At 41.3% G+C, this 18,337-nt stretch overlaps 1 protein-coding gene across 1 annotated transcript in view; it reads right to left on the bottom strand.

Moving 5' to 3' along the window:
- Positions 1-1,898, bottom strand: part of tmtc1 (transmembrane O-mannosyltransferase targeting cadherins 1) — a 109,848-nt gene extending 107,950 nt beyond the window's left edge. The window contains exon 1 of the mRNA XM_074698703.1: positions 1,492-1,898. Coding sequence (XP_074554804.1) covers positions 1,492-1,787 — 296 coding nt within the window. The 5' untranslated portion in view covers positions 1,788-1,898. The remainder of the gene's footprint in view (positions 1-1,491) is intronic.
- Between the last annotated feature and the right edge of the window lie 16,439 nt (positions 1,899-18,337).

Genomic DNA, 18,337 nt, shown 5'->3' with positions numbered 1-18,337 from the left:
CTTGTTACCACATATTTAAAGTCATTATAGCAAAACAGTTGATAATGAACCATGAAACTGAAGGGGAATTAGTTAAGGATAAATAAATAAATAATGACTGAAGCGCTAAGCTTCATATTTATACCTATATGACAGAGCAATTCAGCATTATGGATCCAATTAGACCAAGATGCAGCACATCTGCCTGTTGGGAAAATCTGACAACTCCAGCTGCTGCAACAGAGCAGTCCTCTTTTTTTTTTTTTTACAAAGCAGCTGTGATGATATGATCAAACTTTGCAGCGAGTCAGTTAGTTAAAAATAGTGATCCAGGGTTGAAATTGGCAGGAGAAAAAGCTAATTAACTAACTGAACAAGGCAAAAGAGATGATTTGATGATGTGCTCAAGGTCAGGTCAGTGTGCGAAGTAATCAAAAACTAATCCTGTTCGGCTGAGTTATCCTTTCACTTCTTTTAATTAGAGCACAATTATCAGATGAGGTCTCCTTTCCTCCAGAACAAAGCGATCAAGTGATTGAAGCGGGATAAACAGTGAACAAAGCAGTTTCACATAATTCTCTTTTCTCTAACGAATCCTGGACATCAGACTAGTTCCAAAGTGATCCAAACTCAGCACAGATCAGCGTAAGCACAGGTGTATCTTACATGTGAGAAAGCCACAAATGCAACCATGTCAAATATTTATGTTTACAATCTACATCCTGGGCTGTATTTCACAGAAATATATGGTATTTAAGCTCTTTCAACCAGTTTCCGCATTAGTAAGACCCACATGTTTGCATAACACTCATCATAATGAACCCAATGTGAGCTGTCCTCCTTTTCTCCTTCATGTAATCAGTGTAATGTAATATCACTTATCATAACACCATCCCACCCTGTTCAGCATGATCGCCTGCTTCACACAGCAGCAGCAGCTGACCCGCCCTCCTCCCAACAGCCCGCCTGTTTCCCATCCTCAACTTTTGGATCATCCAACCCACTTCCATGAGAGTTAAAGCCCCACACAGCTGCGCAACAAGTCCCACATAAACCCTTCCTGTTTGTTTATTTTTAGCATGCAAATCCTCAAACCTAAGGTCGCATGATAGCACAGCTGTACGCAAAATAACTCGGATGACCCGTGCAGTCGCCCACAGCTGTACAGTGGAGCTTCAAGTTATCATCCTGTGAATATTTTAAAATCCCCCACGCCTTTAACTTTTCTATGAGTGAGTTAGCACCAACTGCTGCACTGTTGGTGTTTTATTAACACATAGTCGGTTTAAGTCTTTTTGATGATGTATTTGTGCCATATATAAACCGTGTGTTGTTCCAAAGTTAACTGCAGCTGCAACAGTCTCTCCATAAGAACAGCTGCATGACGTCAGCTTTAATTGCGTGTTCACGCAGCTCTCATGCGGGATGAATAACATCAGTAAATGTGTGGGAAAAGTTGCAGAAAGTGTGAGTTAAATGAGAAGGAAACAGCAGAGTTTGCAGAGAACTTACTTGAAGGTGAGGATGCACAGCGGTCTGTACGACTTGTGGCTCGTGTTGTCCGCCATCCTCTTCCCCCAGAAGTCGTTGCTGAAGATGTTTCCGAGGCTGGATCCCGGTCGGACGTCCGGGTTGTTGATGATAGCCCACACATCGTCGTGCACCAGCTCCCCGTGGAGAGAGTTGCCGTAACAGAGGGCGCACAGGGCGACCAGCACGGCGTAGCGACCCGCAGCCCACGCCACCTCCGGCCGGGCAGAGAGCCGCGGCGGTTGGCGAGCTTTCTTGTCCCGGTCCGGAGCTGTCATGTCGGGCCTGGCTTCTGCCGCGGCTCCGCTGGACTGAGGATGGAGCTCGGGGTACCGGAGGACACGTCCATTGCGCCTGGCAGGTAGCGGCTGTGTGTGCGGGAGACTGCAGGGACGGTGTACATGAATTGTGCTGCATTCAGGTGCAGTCAGGAAAAGTCTCTTTAAGCTCACTTATGTCTCTCGTTTTTTCTTGTTCAAATATTGTTTTAAGTGTTGTTAAACAAACTCGTTAAAGTGTAATTTATTTGTTTCACTAATATTTTTTATACTGGAAACCAATTGTGAGACAAGATATGATAACAGCAAATGAAGAAACAAATTAGAGGTGATATAATAGAGGATTTTCCTCAAACATGTTAAAATCTAGAGTGTTAATGTTTTGTCAAAAGAAGAATTTCCTAAAATGTGTTTTTGTACCAGAAAACTTTTTTAAAAACTCCTTTTAAACTCTTTTTTAAAATTGTATTTATTTTGTACTATGTGCATGGATAGGAGAACCCTTGTGATGAGAACAAATACAGAACATAAATTTTTGACAATTTTTCTTTGTTTCATTTTTTAAATATCAGCCTAAAGACAGAAGGCAATAAAAAGCATTGAGATAATGAATTGAATACGTCCATTCTTTATACTGAAAGCAGCCTGGGAAGCTCAAGTTGTTCTGTAAGTTGAGACGAAATTACAAGCTAAGTGACACAGTTGCCATAATTCCCAGATGTGACATTAAAACCTATGGTTTTTCTACAAAAAATATCTTGTTGACATTTTTGGTTGATAACCAGAGAGAAGCATCGAATAATGTCAAAACGAATACCTTTCATTTATTACAAAATAGAGCAGAGTGCATGTTTAGACTGAATCTCAGATGTACGAGCTTTGACGGAGTACCAGAACACCACATCAGCTCTAAGAACCCGCCCGCGGACGCATGCGCAAAGGGATTCTACCTCTCTGGACCGATGGAAACATCAGCAGCAGAAAATCGATGTAACCCGGGCAGATGCTGCATGAGCGCATGATTGCGATGGTACGGGGTTGACCTTTTCCCAAAAACACCGAGTAATGTGAGACTAACGAACCCGAGGAGAGGAGGGGACAGGAGGAGATGGTGTCAGTAAAGAGGAGGCAGCTTCCCGTGCTCCTGCAGGAGAGGTGCATGTTGGCTTGTAACACAACAAACGCAAGGTCACATTTACATGAAATCATTAGCTTGGAGCTGCTGAAAGGATTTTATATTCTAAGCTCGAGGTCCTACCTAAATACCCCTTGTGCGTGAATGTGTAATTTTCCAGATTCAGAATATTATAGTAAAAAGGAAACAGTGCCCACTTCATGGCAAATTTGTTTTTCTGAGAATGTGGGAATTTTAGTTTCTAAGATCTTGAAATCCTATTTTCTCAGTAGATCAGATTTCACATATTATGTTGTATTTATTAGTTCTGTCCTCAATTTTGCTCCTAAGGAATATAGTTTAAATACTTCAGCTGAACTTGAAACTAAAAAGGTTTCGGAAAATAATATAAACTATTTAAAGAGCCCCTTGAATAATTTTAATATAGAGAGTTAAACTGAACCGAACACACCTCTACTTCAACCTGCCTTGATTCCTGCCAGTCCTCTGTTAAAACTTTCAGTTGAAGTTTTTTTGATGCGCCCAGTATGAATCTGGAAGAGTGACATTGTTCCACATAAATCAAAAGAAGTTGAACGTTGAAGGAGGAGACTCAATTTTAAAACACCAACACTAAAAATGTCTGTACACCTGTCTGTTTACACCTAACATTGTAACAACACTGTAGTTTTCACAGCATGATTTTGATGTCACATCCAGCCTCCAGGGGCTCATCTTTCTCTGCACACCAGCTATGGTCCAACAGGGAAGACTTCATGCTGTGAGGGAAATGTGGGGACGAGAAAATTTGAAGAATTTCAGGGGAAGATTTTTTTTATTTAGTGTCAGGAAATCACTGGTGTCCTAACAGGTCACAGGGAGAACAAGAAATGCCAGTACCAATACCACGAAATACAACACAGTTATTGTTCATAAAAACATTAATGGCAGAAATCAAGGGGTATAAGGAAACCTGGAATACACTTGTTACATATGACAGATCAAGCCATTTCATGGATGATAGCATCTAGAATGAACAGCAAATATCTTTTTCTTTTGATGAACCCAATGACCTCTGACTCCTTCTGATACTATCCTACAAGTGTTTTGTGTTGTATATTATGCAGAAGTTTAAGATTAGATCCTGAGGATTTATAAAGCTGACACTCTAAGTCTAGTCAAGATGAGTTTATGCCAGAAAATCTCTGCACAGAGATTTTTAAGTAGAACAGAGCAACTCTATCTCCAGCAGATTAATGAGGAAAGAAAATATCTAAGGTCAATATCTGCTTGTGCGTCATTTTGCACAGTGAAGATCAAACATTGTTGTGAAGGGGAATGAAGTTGTGTTGTTATATTTCTGCCTCAGAGGCTCTTGCAGAAAAGAAAAAAGAGGAGAGGCTTTGTGGGGCTAAACTGGAGTGTACCTGTGTCTTACTGTTAACAAACAACACCTGAAACTAAGTTGGTTGCATCCCTGAAGATAATGCACAAAGGCAGTTTGACTCAGCACCTCTTTGACACAGTCAGCTGGTGTGTGCTTATTTTCCTGGAAATGCTTTGAGGTTGAGAGGGAGCCTAAGGGTAAACAGAGGAGAGTCTGTCGACATCGCGGAGAACATCTGGTGCATCCTCCGCTCAGTCTGACCGGCTTGTTGGGATTCCTGCTGCATGGTGTCCAGCTGGTCACCGACTGGCTCCAACTGAGCTGGTTTCGGTCTGGGGCTTGTCGGCACTCTGCAACAGCTGCTCGCCCTGAAAACCAACAAAGTGACCTTCTCTTTAACAGCTCAGACATGAAACATGAAAGTGAGCTCAGCCAGGGCAGTGTGCCACAAAGGGAGGGTTACCTGAGACTCTAAATAGGTGAGCAGGGGTGTGCATGGGGGTTGCATCCCCTCATGGCACAAGTGCTGAAAAACACACACCAAAATGCCCTCTTGGAAGCCAAAACGCAGGCTAAAACTCCCTCTTGGGTGGCAAAAACATACACTGTATTAGCCTTTTTCTTTTCTTTTTACCTCATGCCTTTTAAAAGTCTGTGCAGGCCACTGTAGGTAAGAAAGAATCGTGAACATCAGCAGCTGCTGGAAATCTTTGTATCAACATAAAAGTGAGATGACAATCCAGGTCTAAAAAGTGAAGCCATCATGTAAAGGTTAAGGCCTGTACTCTTTTTTTATCAGCCAACAGTATCTATAAAACTAAATGAAATTCCCTCAGGCGTTTTTCCCACTCTCAGACCTCAAAGGATATTGAGTATAGTATGTATTCTGGTTAAAAGGGAAGTCAAACAGAATTCCTCCTAAATACGTCTTCAAATTGTCATTTTAGTTTCATGACATCTTGCTGATCCCCATCTGGGGTGAGTCTCAGTTTCACTGTAAATAGTAAGTTACAGAGAGGCTCTTCTCTTGCTTCCTTCCACGGTATGAACCTGAAAAACAATCTGATTTTTTTGTAATGAATGGCTTTTAGTTTTACTTAAAAACTTCAACATCAAAGATTGGTAAAAAGCCAAGCTTTGTCAAGTTTCTCCTGAAGAGGGAAAGAAAATGAATTTTTAAATGTTTGTTAAACAAAGGTGGGAATCATCATTTCTGATGTATTCCAGGAAGTCAGGAAATCTAATCGTGGATCGTCCTTAATGAAAGATAAATGTTTTGTACAGATTGTTAGCTGTCTTTCATGCAGATTTTTGAGTATGGAGAATATTAAATATCCTTCAATAACTTTCAAGCCATGGTTTTCATTTTGAAATATGACAGTTTCAGCTGGATGTTCTACCTCAAGGGCCTCAAACTGTCTTACTCAATATTTGTTTGGTGCATTTTGTCCAAAAACCTTACGAGCCAAACACAAGGATTTAATTAAAAATTAACAAGCCAGCTATGGTTGGTATCATGGCTAGTACCTTGCTCTCAAGTAGCTTAATCCTCTTGTCTAGAATTGGCTCAAAGGAAACATGGCAATCTCAAATATGGTAAAGTCACCAAATAGTGGTCCAAAAGCCGATATGCTGTGCCAAACTCATAGACTGTAACAATACATGGACGTCCTCTTGCTCGGCTTGAAGTGAGATCACCACAAAAACTGCTCCCCCTGGTAACTGGCTGCAGTATAGGTAAAAAAATCCAGCTCTCCAGTCATTCCAGATGGGCTGTGGTCAAACTTTAAAAAATTAATGCACCTCAAAGACATGTTGAGGTTATTTGAAGATATCATTTGGCTGCCTTGTATTCACGTCCCCTTTTTTTCTGAAAAGTTTAGTTTTCATGAGTCACAAGAAGTTAAAACAGGGTTTTACGCTGCGTTTAACAATGATTGACAGCTGCCGTTCTTGCGTATTTTTTGGGGGGACAAAAAATATGTCAGGAGGTAGAGTCAAGAAGTGATTGGAGTAGACTAGAAATACTGATTTTTTTTGTCACCCGGCTCCACTCAGATTATCTTCGAGTCACAGTTTCTACTCCATAGACTCTGGTTGCACAACGGTTGCCAATGGCTGCACCTGTGACGGAGGAATTTTGGCTTCAAAACCGTACAGTGGTAAATGGCGGAGTCACGCTGTCCACTCTATATACAGTCTATGGCCAAACTATGTAAGTCCTCAGTTCAGCCTATGGTCATTACTTATGACTAAGGAGCTAACGGAGAGTAGTCAGCAAGTTTAAAGCTTATTTTTGGTCTAAATAAGGTCATTGGTTAATTTTACAACACAGCTATTGAAAGGTCTACTTCCTGTGTTCCTAAATGAACCCTTTCCTCTCCTTCCAGACCTCTGAACTGCTCCTCACATCTGTCTTCGCCCGCAGCGTTTCATAAAGCAGGTTTGAGTGATTAATAAAAGCAGCTTGTGCTTCTACCAAGCTTCTGATGGATGGTTTTGTTATAATGATGGCAGCAATGTTGCTTTCTTGTTTGAGGCTGTGTGTAGCACAAGGCTGCGCTTGGTATTTTAACTCTGGATCTATTTTTCACACATGATGAATATTGTTTGTTTTTTTTAACTTTGTTTATCCAGAGAAGACTGATGGAGCGTGCAGACATGTTTGCAGGAAATTCCCTGCTCTGTTGACATTTAACTTGTCATGGGAGCATTAGTGTTTGTGTGTGTGTGTGTGTGTGTGTGTGTGTGTGTGTGTGTGTGTGTGTGTGTGTGTGTGTGTGTGTGTGCTGGTAGTGACTGGTTGGGGCAGCAGCAGGGTCAGTAAGTACATGAGGGGCACTGAAGCAATGTGGGATGACAGACTGCCTGCTATCCACGACTGCTGCTGATACAAGCCATCACTGTGCTTGGCTTTTAACACACACACACACACACACACACACACACACACACACACACATACACACACACACACACACACACACACACACACACACACACACACACACACACACACACACACACACACACACACACACTGAGTTTCTCCCGGTGGCACTATATGTGCACATCTGTTTTTTATATCAATCTGGTCCCCTCATCTGTCCTGGGTGTTTCTGTCTCTTGGGCAAACATATAAGCAGAATTCGCTGCTGGTGGGCAGCACTTTGTGAGATGTTATTAATAAGCTTTGGGTGGTTTCAGGAAAAGAATCACATGGCGCTTTGAATTTATCCAGTTTCAAGCGTATGAGTTCATTTGTTTACGTCAAATGAGTGTCAAGTATGGCATCAAAGGGTAAGCATGACAGTATTGTAACCTTAAAAGATGCAAGACTGACAACAAAGCAAATCATGAGACAGGTGACTGTTTGTCGAAAGACTGCCTACAGTGCCATGAAATGAAGAAAACATCCAGTCTGCACCAAAAGAGTTGTTGAGATGGTGAGGAAGATAGTCCAAAGGAATCCTCCCTGGAGCTTGAGAGCAAGCAGATTTCAGCTGCTTCGAAGAAAAAGAAGTGATGCTGCTGTGATCCAGTGTTGCAAAAAAAGTTCTGGTTTGGTCTGATGAGAAGATCACCTCTGCTCAGGCAGTGGTCAATTCCCAGAAAGACACGGCTACAGCACATACCCAAAGGCTGCAGAGCTCATTGCAAGCTGGAGTCATGGTGTGGGCTGCTGTTGTGTCCAATGGCTCAATGTGTCCTTTGGTCTTCATTCAGGAGGGTGTGAAAGTGAACAGCCAGGTTTACCTTTTAGAACTTGAAGAAAAAGTGTTGCCATGGTGTACCAATGCATTTGGAAACCAGTTTATCTTCGTTCAAGATGGTGAACCTACTCACACATCCAATGTCACTCAGGCCTGGGGCAAGCGACACAAGAAAATGTGGCCTCCTTAAAGTCCAAACATCAATCCAGTGTTCACAAGGCGAAAGTCTCGTGTGGTCTGAAGTTGTAAACAAATGCCACATGTGATTGATTTTGTACTCTCATTGGTCAAAAATCATACCTGAAAGACGAGGAGTTTACCCATCTCCATTCATGTTCTTACCCACTGTCCACAGGGAACAGCAGCCATGGAGCATCAACAACATGTGTGGCTAGTTTGCATGAAAGCGTTTATCTAGCTCATGTACCAGTGTGCGCTATAGTTTTTTTAAGAGTCCAGACTGTGTTAAGGCACTTTATTTCTTAACTGCTCCACGTGAGCAGTTCTTCAGTCTTCTCTTCTTCTGCTGCTGTGGTTGATTCTTCTACTCCTTCTTCTTCTACTGTTTTGACTGTTCAGTTGTCAACCAAGCTCATTACTGCTCACATCACAACAGTGGGAGCCAGTGTGTGCCGGTTGTCTTCTTACTGCACAGGAACCGCTACAGGGCTCAAATGGAAGAGAGACAAGATCACCTATTTTTGGCAATCTTGACCCGTTTGTTTAGTCCTACATCCGAGCGCGATTGCTGTGTTCACATATGCCCAAACAAACTGGGTTTTAGGGGGGCTGGTCACTGTTTCGGAACAACTGCCCCAAATGATCTAGGTGTGAATACACCCTTAGTTTTTTGCTGTTATTTCATCAAGACCAGTCCAAGACAATTTTACGACAGTGTCAACAGGCATAGGAGGAATATACTGGGCTAGCTCCTGTGAATTCATTTGATACAATGTGTCTGACCAATCAGAGACACACATTTAATAAAACGTATAATCAGTGGGCTTATCACTCAGCTGTGTTGAATACTTGATCCTGATTGGTCAAAGCTCTTTGAAAACACTTGTTAACTTTGACGAATGTGAGCAATGTCAGAGCTGACAGAGTCTGAGCAGTGATCAAATCAAAGGAAAGATAAGCTCAAGCTTTTAAATGAAATGAACATATGAGAGGTAATTTATCCAGTGACTGCACATCCTCGGTTTGATGGAAGTGTTGTCGGATGAAGAGTTTTATCAGAGAAGGGTACAATAGGTGAAGAAGAAGAAAGAGAGGAAGCTGTTTTCTCCAGGGGCAGTCAGACAGAAAGCTGCGATGAAAGAAGGATGTGATGGAGTAAGAGATGAAAGCACAGACTCTCAGCCTGTAAAATTCTTCCTCCCTCCTTTTATCTCTTGGTACACTCTCCATCTGGCCTTTTCCTCCTCACCCAGCACTCATCATCATCATCATGAGGGTGAAAGCTGCTCCACCTCAGTTTAACACGGCTCTCTCTTAGGGATGGTGGGCCTTGCGTTTCTCTTCAGCTGGCAGGCGGAGGGAAAAAAAAAACCTGCATGTCCTGATCGAACTCTCCTCCGTAATCACCACATCAGCTATTCAGCGCTGCCTACGAATCACCAGAGACACCAGAGGGGGGAAATCAAACACCTGCTCTCTGTCTACATCCCTCCACTCCTGCTCCCACGGCGTCCCGCTGAGCTACAAGGGGAGCCGCCAGGAGGAACCTTTCACCATCAGCTGTTTGAAATACCAGCATCCCGCCAGAACTGATTTCTGCATTTGTTCAGGGCTTTTTTTTCTGCTTTCAAATTCCCTGTGCTGTTCGTAAGAGCAAATGCTGCCAGAAAGTGGAGGATCTCTCTGTAGCTGCTTGTTCTCTGAAAGTAAAAAAGATTAACAAATGAGAGAATTAGATAATCTGTCTCCTAAAACCATTTCAGCTTTGTGCTGTTTTTTTTCTGACAAATCCTTCCTCATGAATTTTGAAAGCTGTGGTTAGACTACACAATGTTTTTGTTTGTCATGATGAGGACATTAGAACTTAAATTGTTTTTAAAAATGTAAACGCAGGAATTATGATGCTGCCCTGTAGATCAATCACAGAGTGAGTGGTCTGTGTTGTTTCAGAAAATAGTTACGTTCCAAAGGGTGCACATCAGCCAGGTTCTACAGCTTCCAACCCTCCATGCATTATCTTTGGCCTCACCCTTTTGGCACACCGTGAACAGGTCCCCTAGCCAATCACATGGCAAACACGTAAAAACAGACAACCATTCACACCACACTCACACTGACAGGCAGTTCAGAGTGACTGGTTTCAACCTTTGGAGCATGCTTTTTGACCCTGGGAGGAAGCTGGAAGAAAACTTGCAAACTTCACAGAGGAAGCTTCCTGACCAGCTGGGGAGCTTCAAATCTTCAACAAATGAAAACTGATAGATAGATACAAGCTATAACTGGCGGCCTTATTTGGCATTTATTTGCCAAAGCCTGCCTAGCTCTTCCTGTCCTGTTCCTGAAACCGTTAAATGAAGCCAATCTGTGGACGCAGCCACATTCCCTTTGATGCCGGCTTTGAGTTTTTCTTCGAGCAGCTATGGGCGCCTGCTGGTCGCATGACCTGAGCTGTGGCTGTGCATATAAAAAAATTCACTCACCGTACAGTGTGAGCCAATAGTGAAATCAGTGTTTTAGACCCAAGCCATTTTTGAACCAGGCTGTGAATATGCTTTTTAATGCCGTAAAAGTCTGTTTTTATGCCCGGGTGTGTACCCGACTTCCGGTCTTTCTGCAGCCAGCCTCAAGCAGATTCTCGACGAACAGAGACTTTTAGCACTTCCGCATAGGCCTCATATTTACTAACCAGGTGTTGCCCCCATAGACTGTATAAAACATGGACGTAGTCTCGCTGACGTCACCCGTCTGTTTCTGAAACAGAAAATGAAGCACATTGGCTAAAGCGGCCATATTGGTTGTGGCAAGGGCTTCGCCTACAGCCATAGGGCGCCCCTCGGTCACATGACCTTCAGCTGTGCCTCTTATTGGGGAGCTCAGGATCTTAATATCCTCTGAACGGCCGAGTTAGAAAAAATGTCACTGTACTGTACTGTGGGTGCCAGTAGTAAAATTAGCGACTCAGACAGGAGACGTTTTTTGAACCAGGCTGTAAATAGGTTAATTTCTGCTTTGGCTTTTTTTGGCCTGGTGTGTATGTGACTTCCAGAGCCAGCCTCAAGCGAACACTCGAAAAACAGCAGATTTTAGCACTTCCGCATTGTCTCATATTCTCAGACCGGAGGGTGCCGCTTGGTTGCCCCCTGATCCAGAGGATCTGTTTTGATTGCACTCCCTTGCCTTTGTTGTTCAAGACAACTCTTTACTGGATACAACGTGCGAAGGGACTTATCAGTGCAATTACGTAGTGCTGCGGTTTAAAATGTGGCGTCAAGCAAATGTTGTAGCAGCCGGCTATATGTTAGCCCAGTGCCCCGACGTATCTGTAGGCTAATGTGACAACAAGTAAACACTGTCAGTTTGTAAGTAGTTTAGTAGCCGTTTATATTTGGCGCAGTTGGCAGCCTGGTGCTCTGAGACATGTCAGTAATGTGTAACGGTAGTAAATCCTAGTTAGCTATGTCCTGCCAGTCATCTACCAAGCAGAGCTAACGTAACCTCACTTTTCATTTTATTGATAGACTCTCAAGTTTGAACAGACCACTGCAGAATAACTGCTGACTGTGGGCTGGAACGAACATTATCACAAACAGTTTAGCTCCTGTGTTATAGAGTTATAAAGCCTGAGCTAAAGGCTAATTAGCCTTAAGCTTGGGCTGTATCACTCTCCCATTTAGCTTTCTTCTGCTCTTCTGTCCTTTTTATGTCTGACAGTTCCTGTGTCCACCATCAATACAAAATTAATCACAGAAATAGTTTTAACAGAGAAAAACACAGATCTCTGGGTTTTATCTCTTCTCACTACTAAACTTCATCAGCCGGCGTGGTGTTGTCATAGAGACTTAGACATGCCGTAAAGCAGCCCGGTCCTGGTCGACACAAACTGGAAGCTGAGAAGTAGCACTTTAAAATAACCTGAAACCAGCAATATTGGCGCTGATAATCTCATTTTAAAGTGTGGATTATCTTATTTAGAAGGGAGACTTTTTCAAGATCACTTTCAAACTCCTCACAGTCCCTATAAACAGTTGAGGAATATAACACATGCTTCTACTCTTACTGTTTTCTACTCATATTTTGTTTCAGAATTATATTCCGCATACTTGTGTATAATAAATATCTGTGTTCATCTCTTTTTTGTGCCTTTATATTTGGAATCAACGAACTCCTTACACAGAAGCAATGAAGCGCTCACTTTCTGAAACAAACAAAAAAACTGACAAGAAATTTATTTGCATAAATCTCTTACACTATCAGAAAACAACCAGGCATAAACTTGCAGATTTTGCATAAAAGTCTCAAATATTAATCTAAGAATTTCCTGATCCTGTGTTCTCATTTTGCCTATGTGTTGTGAGAAAACCATCCTCTCCAGCCTCAGGTGTTTGTATCAGCCTTTTTTAATAACAGCTTTTAATAATACTTAAGTCTTGGTTGTAAGTTATATTATTAATGATAACGGAGGCTGTTAAGCGTGGGTGAAGTGAACAAGGCGTCCATGGCTGTACTTCTTCATTTCATTACTCCAGCCGGCTGCCTGATTGCCTCTAAACGGTGATAGCTCTCGTTATGACACGTCCTGCCATCCCAAGCAGGGGAGGCCTGTTAAATATTACCCATGGTGCTGTAGGTTGAATAGGCCATTAGAGGGAGGGGGTGATTAGAGTGCCACTCAGCTATGAAGAGCACAGGGGAGCCTGTGTTTGACGAGCACCTCGAGGATACAGAGAGGGAGGGACAGGCGGCTGGATCTGCTGGACGAGGCAGACTGACACTTAAAGTGCAATCACACTGAGTGATTAACAAGACTAATATAAAGACTGGTATAATGAAGTGCTGTACAGAGCGGACACCAAGGAGGAGAGTGTGTGGTTGAAGAATAAATGCAGCCGTAATGAGGTGAGGATGGTCGATGAAGTGAAGGCCAAACAGGTGTTATTTAAAAGCCGCCTGAGGCTCAGTGTCTGCAGTCTGAGGAGTCCAGGTTCAGCACTGAGATGGCTTTATGAGACTGTAAATCTGATTTATGAAACACAGCATCAAAATGAGCTCTGCTTTGATCACTGATTAGATTCAGCAGCAGAAGGATCTTATTTACATATCACACGCTTTATGCAACATGCTAATATGAGAGGGACTTATGAGCCTCGATATTAATGCGCCCTGTAGAAGAGAACGGGAAATTACAAAACACTGTATGTTTGGAAGCCTCTGGGCTCTATGAAGCTTTGACATCCAAGCATCTTATCGCTCTTATTGCACACAGGAAATGTGGAGCAGAGGTTGTCAGAGGCAAGGTTGTAATAGTTAACTAAAATGAAACTAAAAATGGAAACTAAAATTTAAAATACATTGCAGTTAACTCAAATTAATAAAAACTAGAAAAGAAAACAAAAACGATAGGTAAACTAAAACTGTATCTTGTGTTCACAAAACTAACTGAAACTAACTAAAATTATAGACAAAATTCCCTTAGTTATAGTTTTTGACAATATCAATAGCCTTTAGGATTTAAATTAATCCGACACATTTTCCCAACCAATTTTAGACAGTTTTAGGCAGTTGTCAGCGCTGCACAGCACCAACATAGCGGCATTTAGGGACGAGCTTGTTTACTGCACTGACTGGCTGTGCGCTGTGCTGCGACGAAACGTAGAGGAGCAATGAATCAGAGCATCTGTAATAGTTTAATTGTTACAGAGTCCAAGTTTTTATTGTATTTGAGTCTGCCTTTATTGTTACAGAGTCCAAGTTTTTATTTATTGAAGCTCATATTATATTGTTTTTTACAATTTATGTTAATATTATTTTTATGTAATTTAAGTCAACATTATTCAATACAATTTATGCTTAAATTTTTTATATCACGTTTATATTATTTTCATGTGTTTAAGGCAGCAGCCAACATTTCGGTACCAGCATTGACTGAGCAGTGAGCGCTATGTTGGACTTGAAAATAAACAGAACGGAAAAAAATTTACTCTGAGCTTTTTGAATCCTGCACCTGGTTAATAAGGTATGAAAAAATTAAAACTAAATCAAAACTAAACTAAAACTAAGCCTTGTTGCAAAAATCAAAACTAAATAAAAACTAGAATGCTTGCTCTAAAACTAATTAAAACTAAACTGTAATGGAAAATAAAATGTCAGAACTAACTAAAACTAAACTATAATGACAAATCCAAAACTATTATAACCTTGATAACCACATATTTATGAAGTGAACATGAAGCGAACTTCAGTACATGAACTCACAAAAGCTTTTAAAAAATCTAGTTTTCCATCCAACAGATTCCTTTCCATAACTTGATACACTCCCCAGTAGACCGACTATATGGGTTAAATTTCAAATATCTGGAACACAGGTTAGCTACTCTCTAACACAGGAACTAAATATTTGGTCAGCGGGAACAAAGGAAAGCTATAATGAGACTACTTAAAGGATTTATGGCTTCAGAGGGTAAATATACTGTTGCTTTGAAGAATCTTATATTCAGGAGTAAAATCTTCAGAACAAAGAAAAATATCAAAGCCAGTTGATCCATCATTAGCTCTGTGCAATCATGGCGTTCACACACACACATAAAGAAAAAGCTAATTTAATGCCTCGGGGTAAATCAAAAGCTTTGTAGTCAAGCACAGCAGGGCTTTATTTTTCTGTGTCATGTTTTGAGGATGCTAAAGATTCCCGCAGTGCTCTCAGAACACGTCAGATTTATTGAGTCAAGGCAGCCATATGCAAACGAAGTGAGAGGATGAAAACTCTGCAGTGTGTAAAAGTTGTCCTGTTCCTCCACCTGTGTGCTCGAAGCCATCCATCCATCCTGTATGTGGGTCGTTGCCTCTGACAGGAACACACACAAGCACCTCTCACCTGAGACAGATCTCGGCCTCGGGGAGCTGCAGTATAAACGCACACACACACACACACACACACACACACACACACACACACACACACACACACACACATCAGCAGCTGTCACGCTGAAGGCTTGTTCTGCCTCAGCTGAGCTCTCTCTGGACGTCGCCTCTGTCTATAACTTTGGATCAACACAAACTCTTCCATGTGTCTGCTCTACTTTCCTAAAATGGTTTGACGGCGCTCTTTTCTCACTTTCTCTGAGGAAATTTGGTTTCCCGTCATCAGCAACTTAATTTTATACATCTTCAGTTGCTGTGAATACAGCAATGCATTCACAGCTTATGTTCTTCTGTTACAAAATTATTCTTATTGCTGTAAATGCAGCGTTGCAATCCAAACCTAATCCTGACATTTGGTCCGAACCAAATCCCAATCTTATTAATCTTTGGTTTTTAACATTCTGTTATGTGAAATCAAAGTCCTTCCATTTTTCTTCCAGCTTGTTGTGTTAAGGAAATTTTAAATTCGTTTTGATTAAATCAGTTATGTAAAGTCAAAATGAAGACAGACTCAACTAATTCTCACTGTCTTTTTTTTTTGTCCGGAGGTTGCCGTTTGGGTCAGACTCTTATTTAACTATTAAAACTCATTATTTTCAAAGATTATCCTGTCATGTTATCCTTTTTTTAATTCAACCATGTATTTATTCATTTGGCCATTCAAACTTTTAAACGCATTTATCTGTTCCAACGGTTCATCCATTCATTTCCTTTTATCCAAATGTTCATTACAGGCTCCTCCAGTTTTCTGCAATTTGGCACAAGCTTTACAACAATTCATTCAGCTATTTTCAGACATGTCTCCATTCATTCATCTTCAGCATTCTGCATTAACAGTACAGTGTAAGCTGCTTCAGCCTTCCTCACTCCTCAGAAATTGCTATTCTAGTTTGAATAAACTTTAATGTATGACATATGGATTCTCTTAGCTCTAAAACTAGCCTACCTTTCACCAGTGGCACATGGGATTGGCTACCTCATTATCCTGAATGGGAGAGCCAGGATGGATCATAAAGGATTGATTGATTTCCAATGTAGGGGGCACATACCAAAATACTTTGGGGAGCCACAACCGATCACATCAATCATCTGTTTAAACTCAGGACTCCCAGGCCAGAAAGCTAAACAGCAAAAACTGAAATCTGAACACATGTTTATGCCTTATTTTTGGTGAAAAGTGACTTTTTTAGATTTAGTAAGAGCTTCATTCAGCCAAGCAAGTCCAGGAAAATGTTTTAACTCAAGGAATAAAAGACTCAAGCAGAAGCTGTGGCTGGCGTAAACCTACAGATGGGTATGTTGGGGTTGGATCCCATGTGAAGAAGATGTGGTCCTCCAAGCAAGCAGCCTCTTTGCTCTTTTCATTTCCTGATAAATTCATCCACCTGTCCTATCAGTAACATCACAAAAGCCCCCAAAATGGCTTCAGAAAATAATGTCAAAAGCAAAATAAAGTAATTTGAAAAAATAAGTATATTGGGGTTTTTTTGTTTGTTTTTAAAGTTAATTGGATTGTTGTTTATTAATATATTGATAAACAATAGAGAAGAGATGGAATTCAACAATGTTACTCCTCCCCCCATCCTTTTTGAACATGTAAATGAACTTTAATAGTGAAAACACATTTTTTTCTGGGTTTTTTTCCCCCCCAAAATTGCAACATTTTCACTGTTGTGACGTTGTTTTTTGGGGTTTTTTTTTTTTTGTAGATTCTAGTCATTTGTATTTTTTTTTCACATGTCCAAAAAAATATATATATCATAATCAAATTAACTCATACCTTCTCTTTCATGGTGCAAAGTGTGTAGCAGCACGGGTAATATTAAATTCTGACAACCTGTTCAAGAACTCGGATGGAATGTTTTTAGGAGATGTTTGTCCATGCTGACTTGCGCAAAAAAAAAAACAAAAAAACATATATATATATATATATATCGTGATTAATAGTGCACTTTCATTCAAGCCTTTTCACTAAACTTAAAGAATAACTGCTCCACATGTCTGGCAGATTTATGTAGCATGTGCAAGTGTGTGTAATTTATGATAATTTCATTTGGATACATATCTTGCAACCTAAATTTTAAGGCATTTAACTTTAACTCTTTTTTTTCTGCAGTGTCAAAGGCAACCTTACTGTGTGCAAAGAACCAAAGACCTCCACCACATTAATCTTTATCTCAGCTATACAGGGCACACTCTAAACCAAGGGTGAATCCAACTTTTTACGACTCCACATATCACCTGAACCACCGTGTCAAGAGAGGCTGAAAGTGAGGCAGCAAATCACCTCCAGTCTCACTGTTTGTGCAGAAGGAGGTGATTTTTCACCTGTGTTTCCTTTCATCTCTCCTTTGATAACATCCACTGCATGCATCCCTCCAGTCCTCTCCTCTCCTGCATCAGCACTACTCTCACTCAGCTTCGATACGTCAGGCAGGGAACATCTTCCATTTGCATGCAGGACACATGATGAGAAGTTCTGAGAGAGGACGATAACGATGGAGGGGATTCACCCATGCTGCAGGGTGAGTTTCCTGCACCAGATGAGATACACAACCACGAAAAAAGAGTGGTTGAAATCCAACATCTCTCCACCTCCACCTCATCTGACTGTGCGTGTCTGCTCTTTGTTGCCCTGCACACACACTCACACACTCAGGGATGAGAAAATGAAGCATTACTTTACACAAGCTGCAGTCAAACACACAGGGAATACAAACTCAGAGGGCCAAGGAAGTGAACGCACAGGAAAGAAGGAGGGAAACCAGTGCCCACTTTGAGCTTCAGTCAGGACTGTTCATGTCTCACAGCTCTGCTGCAGAGTTCAAGGACGGTACCAAGGTGAGTTTAAGTTTAAGCTCTCGATGTATAACTTCATACCTCCAGGCTACCCCTGGTTTCCACTCCTTTGTAAATCATTTGAAGTGAGTCTTTGTCCTTCCTGCAGGGCAGCCTTAGTGGCTGTTTGGTGCAGAGTAAATTTTCTGTTAATGACACCAAATTATCTCTGAAGCCATCAGACTCTACTGACAAACAGTGATTTGATATGAAGAAAACAGGAGTTGATGGTCTACTTGCAGCCTTGATTTGTTATGGTTTGCATTATTGTTTCCTCACATGGCTGTTCTTCATAGCAGAAAGAACTTGTGGCATGGAGACAAAGTGAGGGAAGCATAAGAGAAGCAAGGAAAGAAACAAAAACTGTTAGATATGACAGAGTAACCTGGAGTTAACA

The sequence above is a fragment of the Halichoeres trimaculatus genome, unplaced genomic scaffold, assembly GCF_033239565.1.
Source record: "Halichoeres trimaculatus isolate MK-OKI-2021-1 unplaced genomic scaffold, fHalTri1.1 fHalTri1_scaffold_21, whole genome shotgun sequence".
NCBI lineage: Eukaryota > Metazoa > Chordata > Actinopteri > Labriformes > Labridae > Halichoeres > Halichoeres trimaculatus.
Note: the sequence above shows the minus strand (reverse complement) of the source record. Positions and strands in the feature narration are given on the sequence as shown.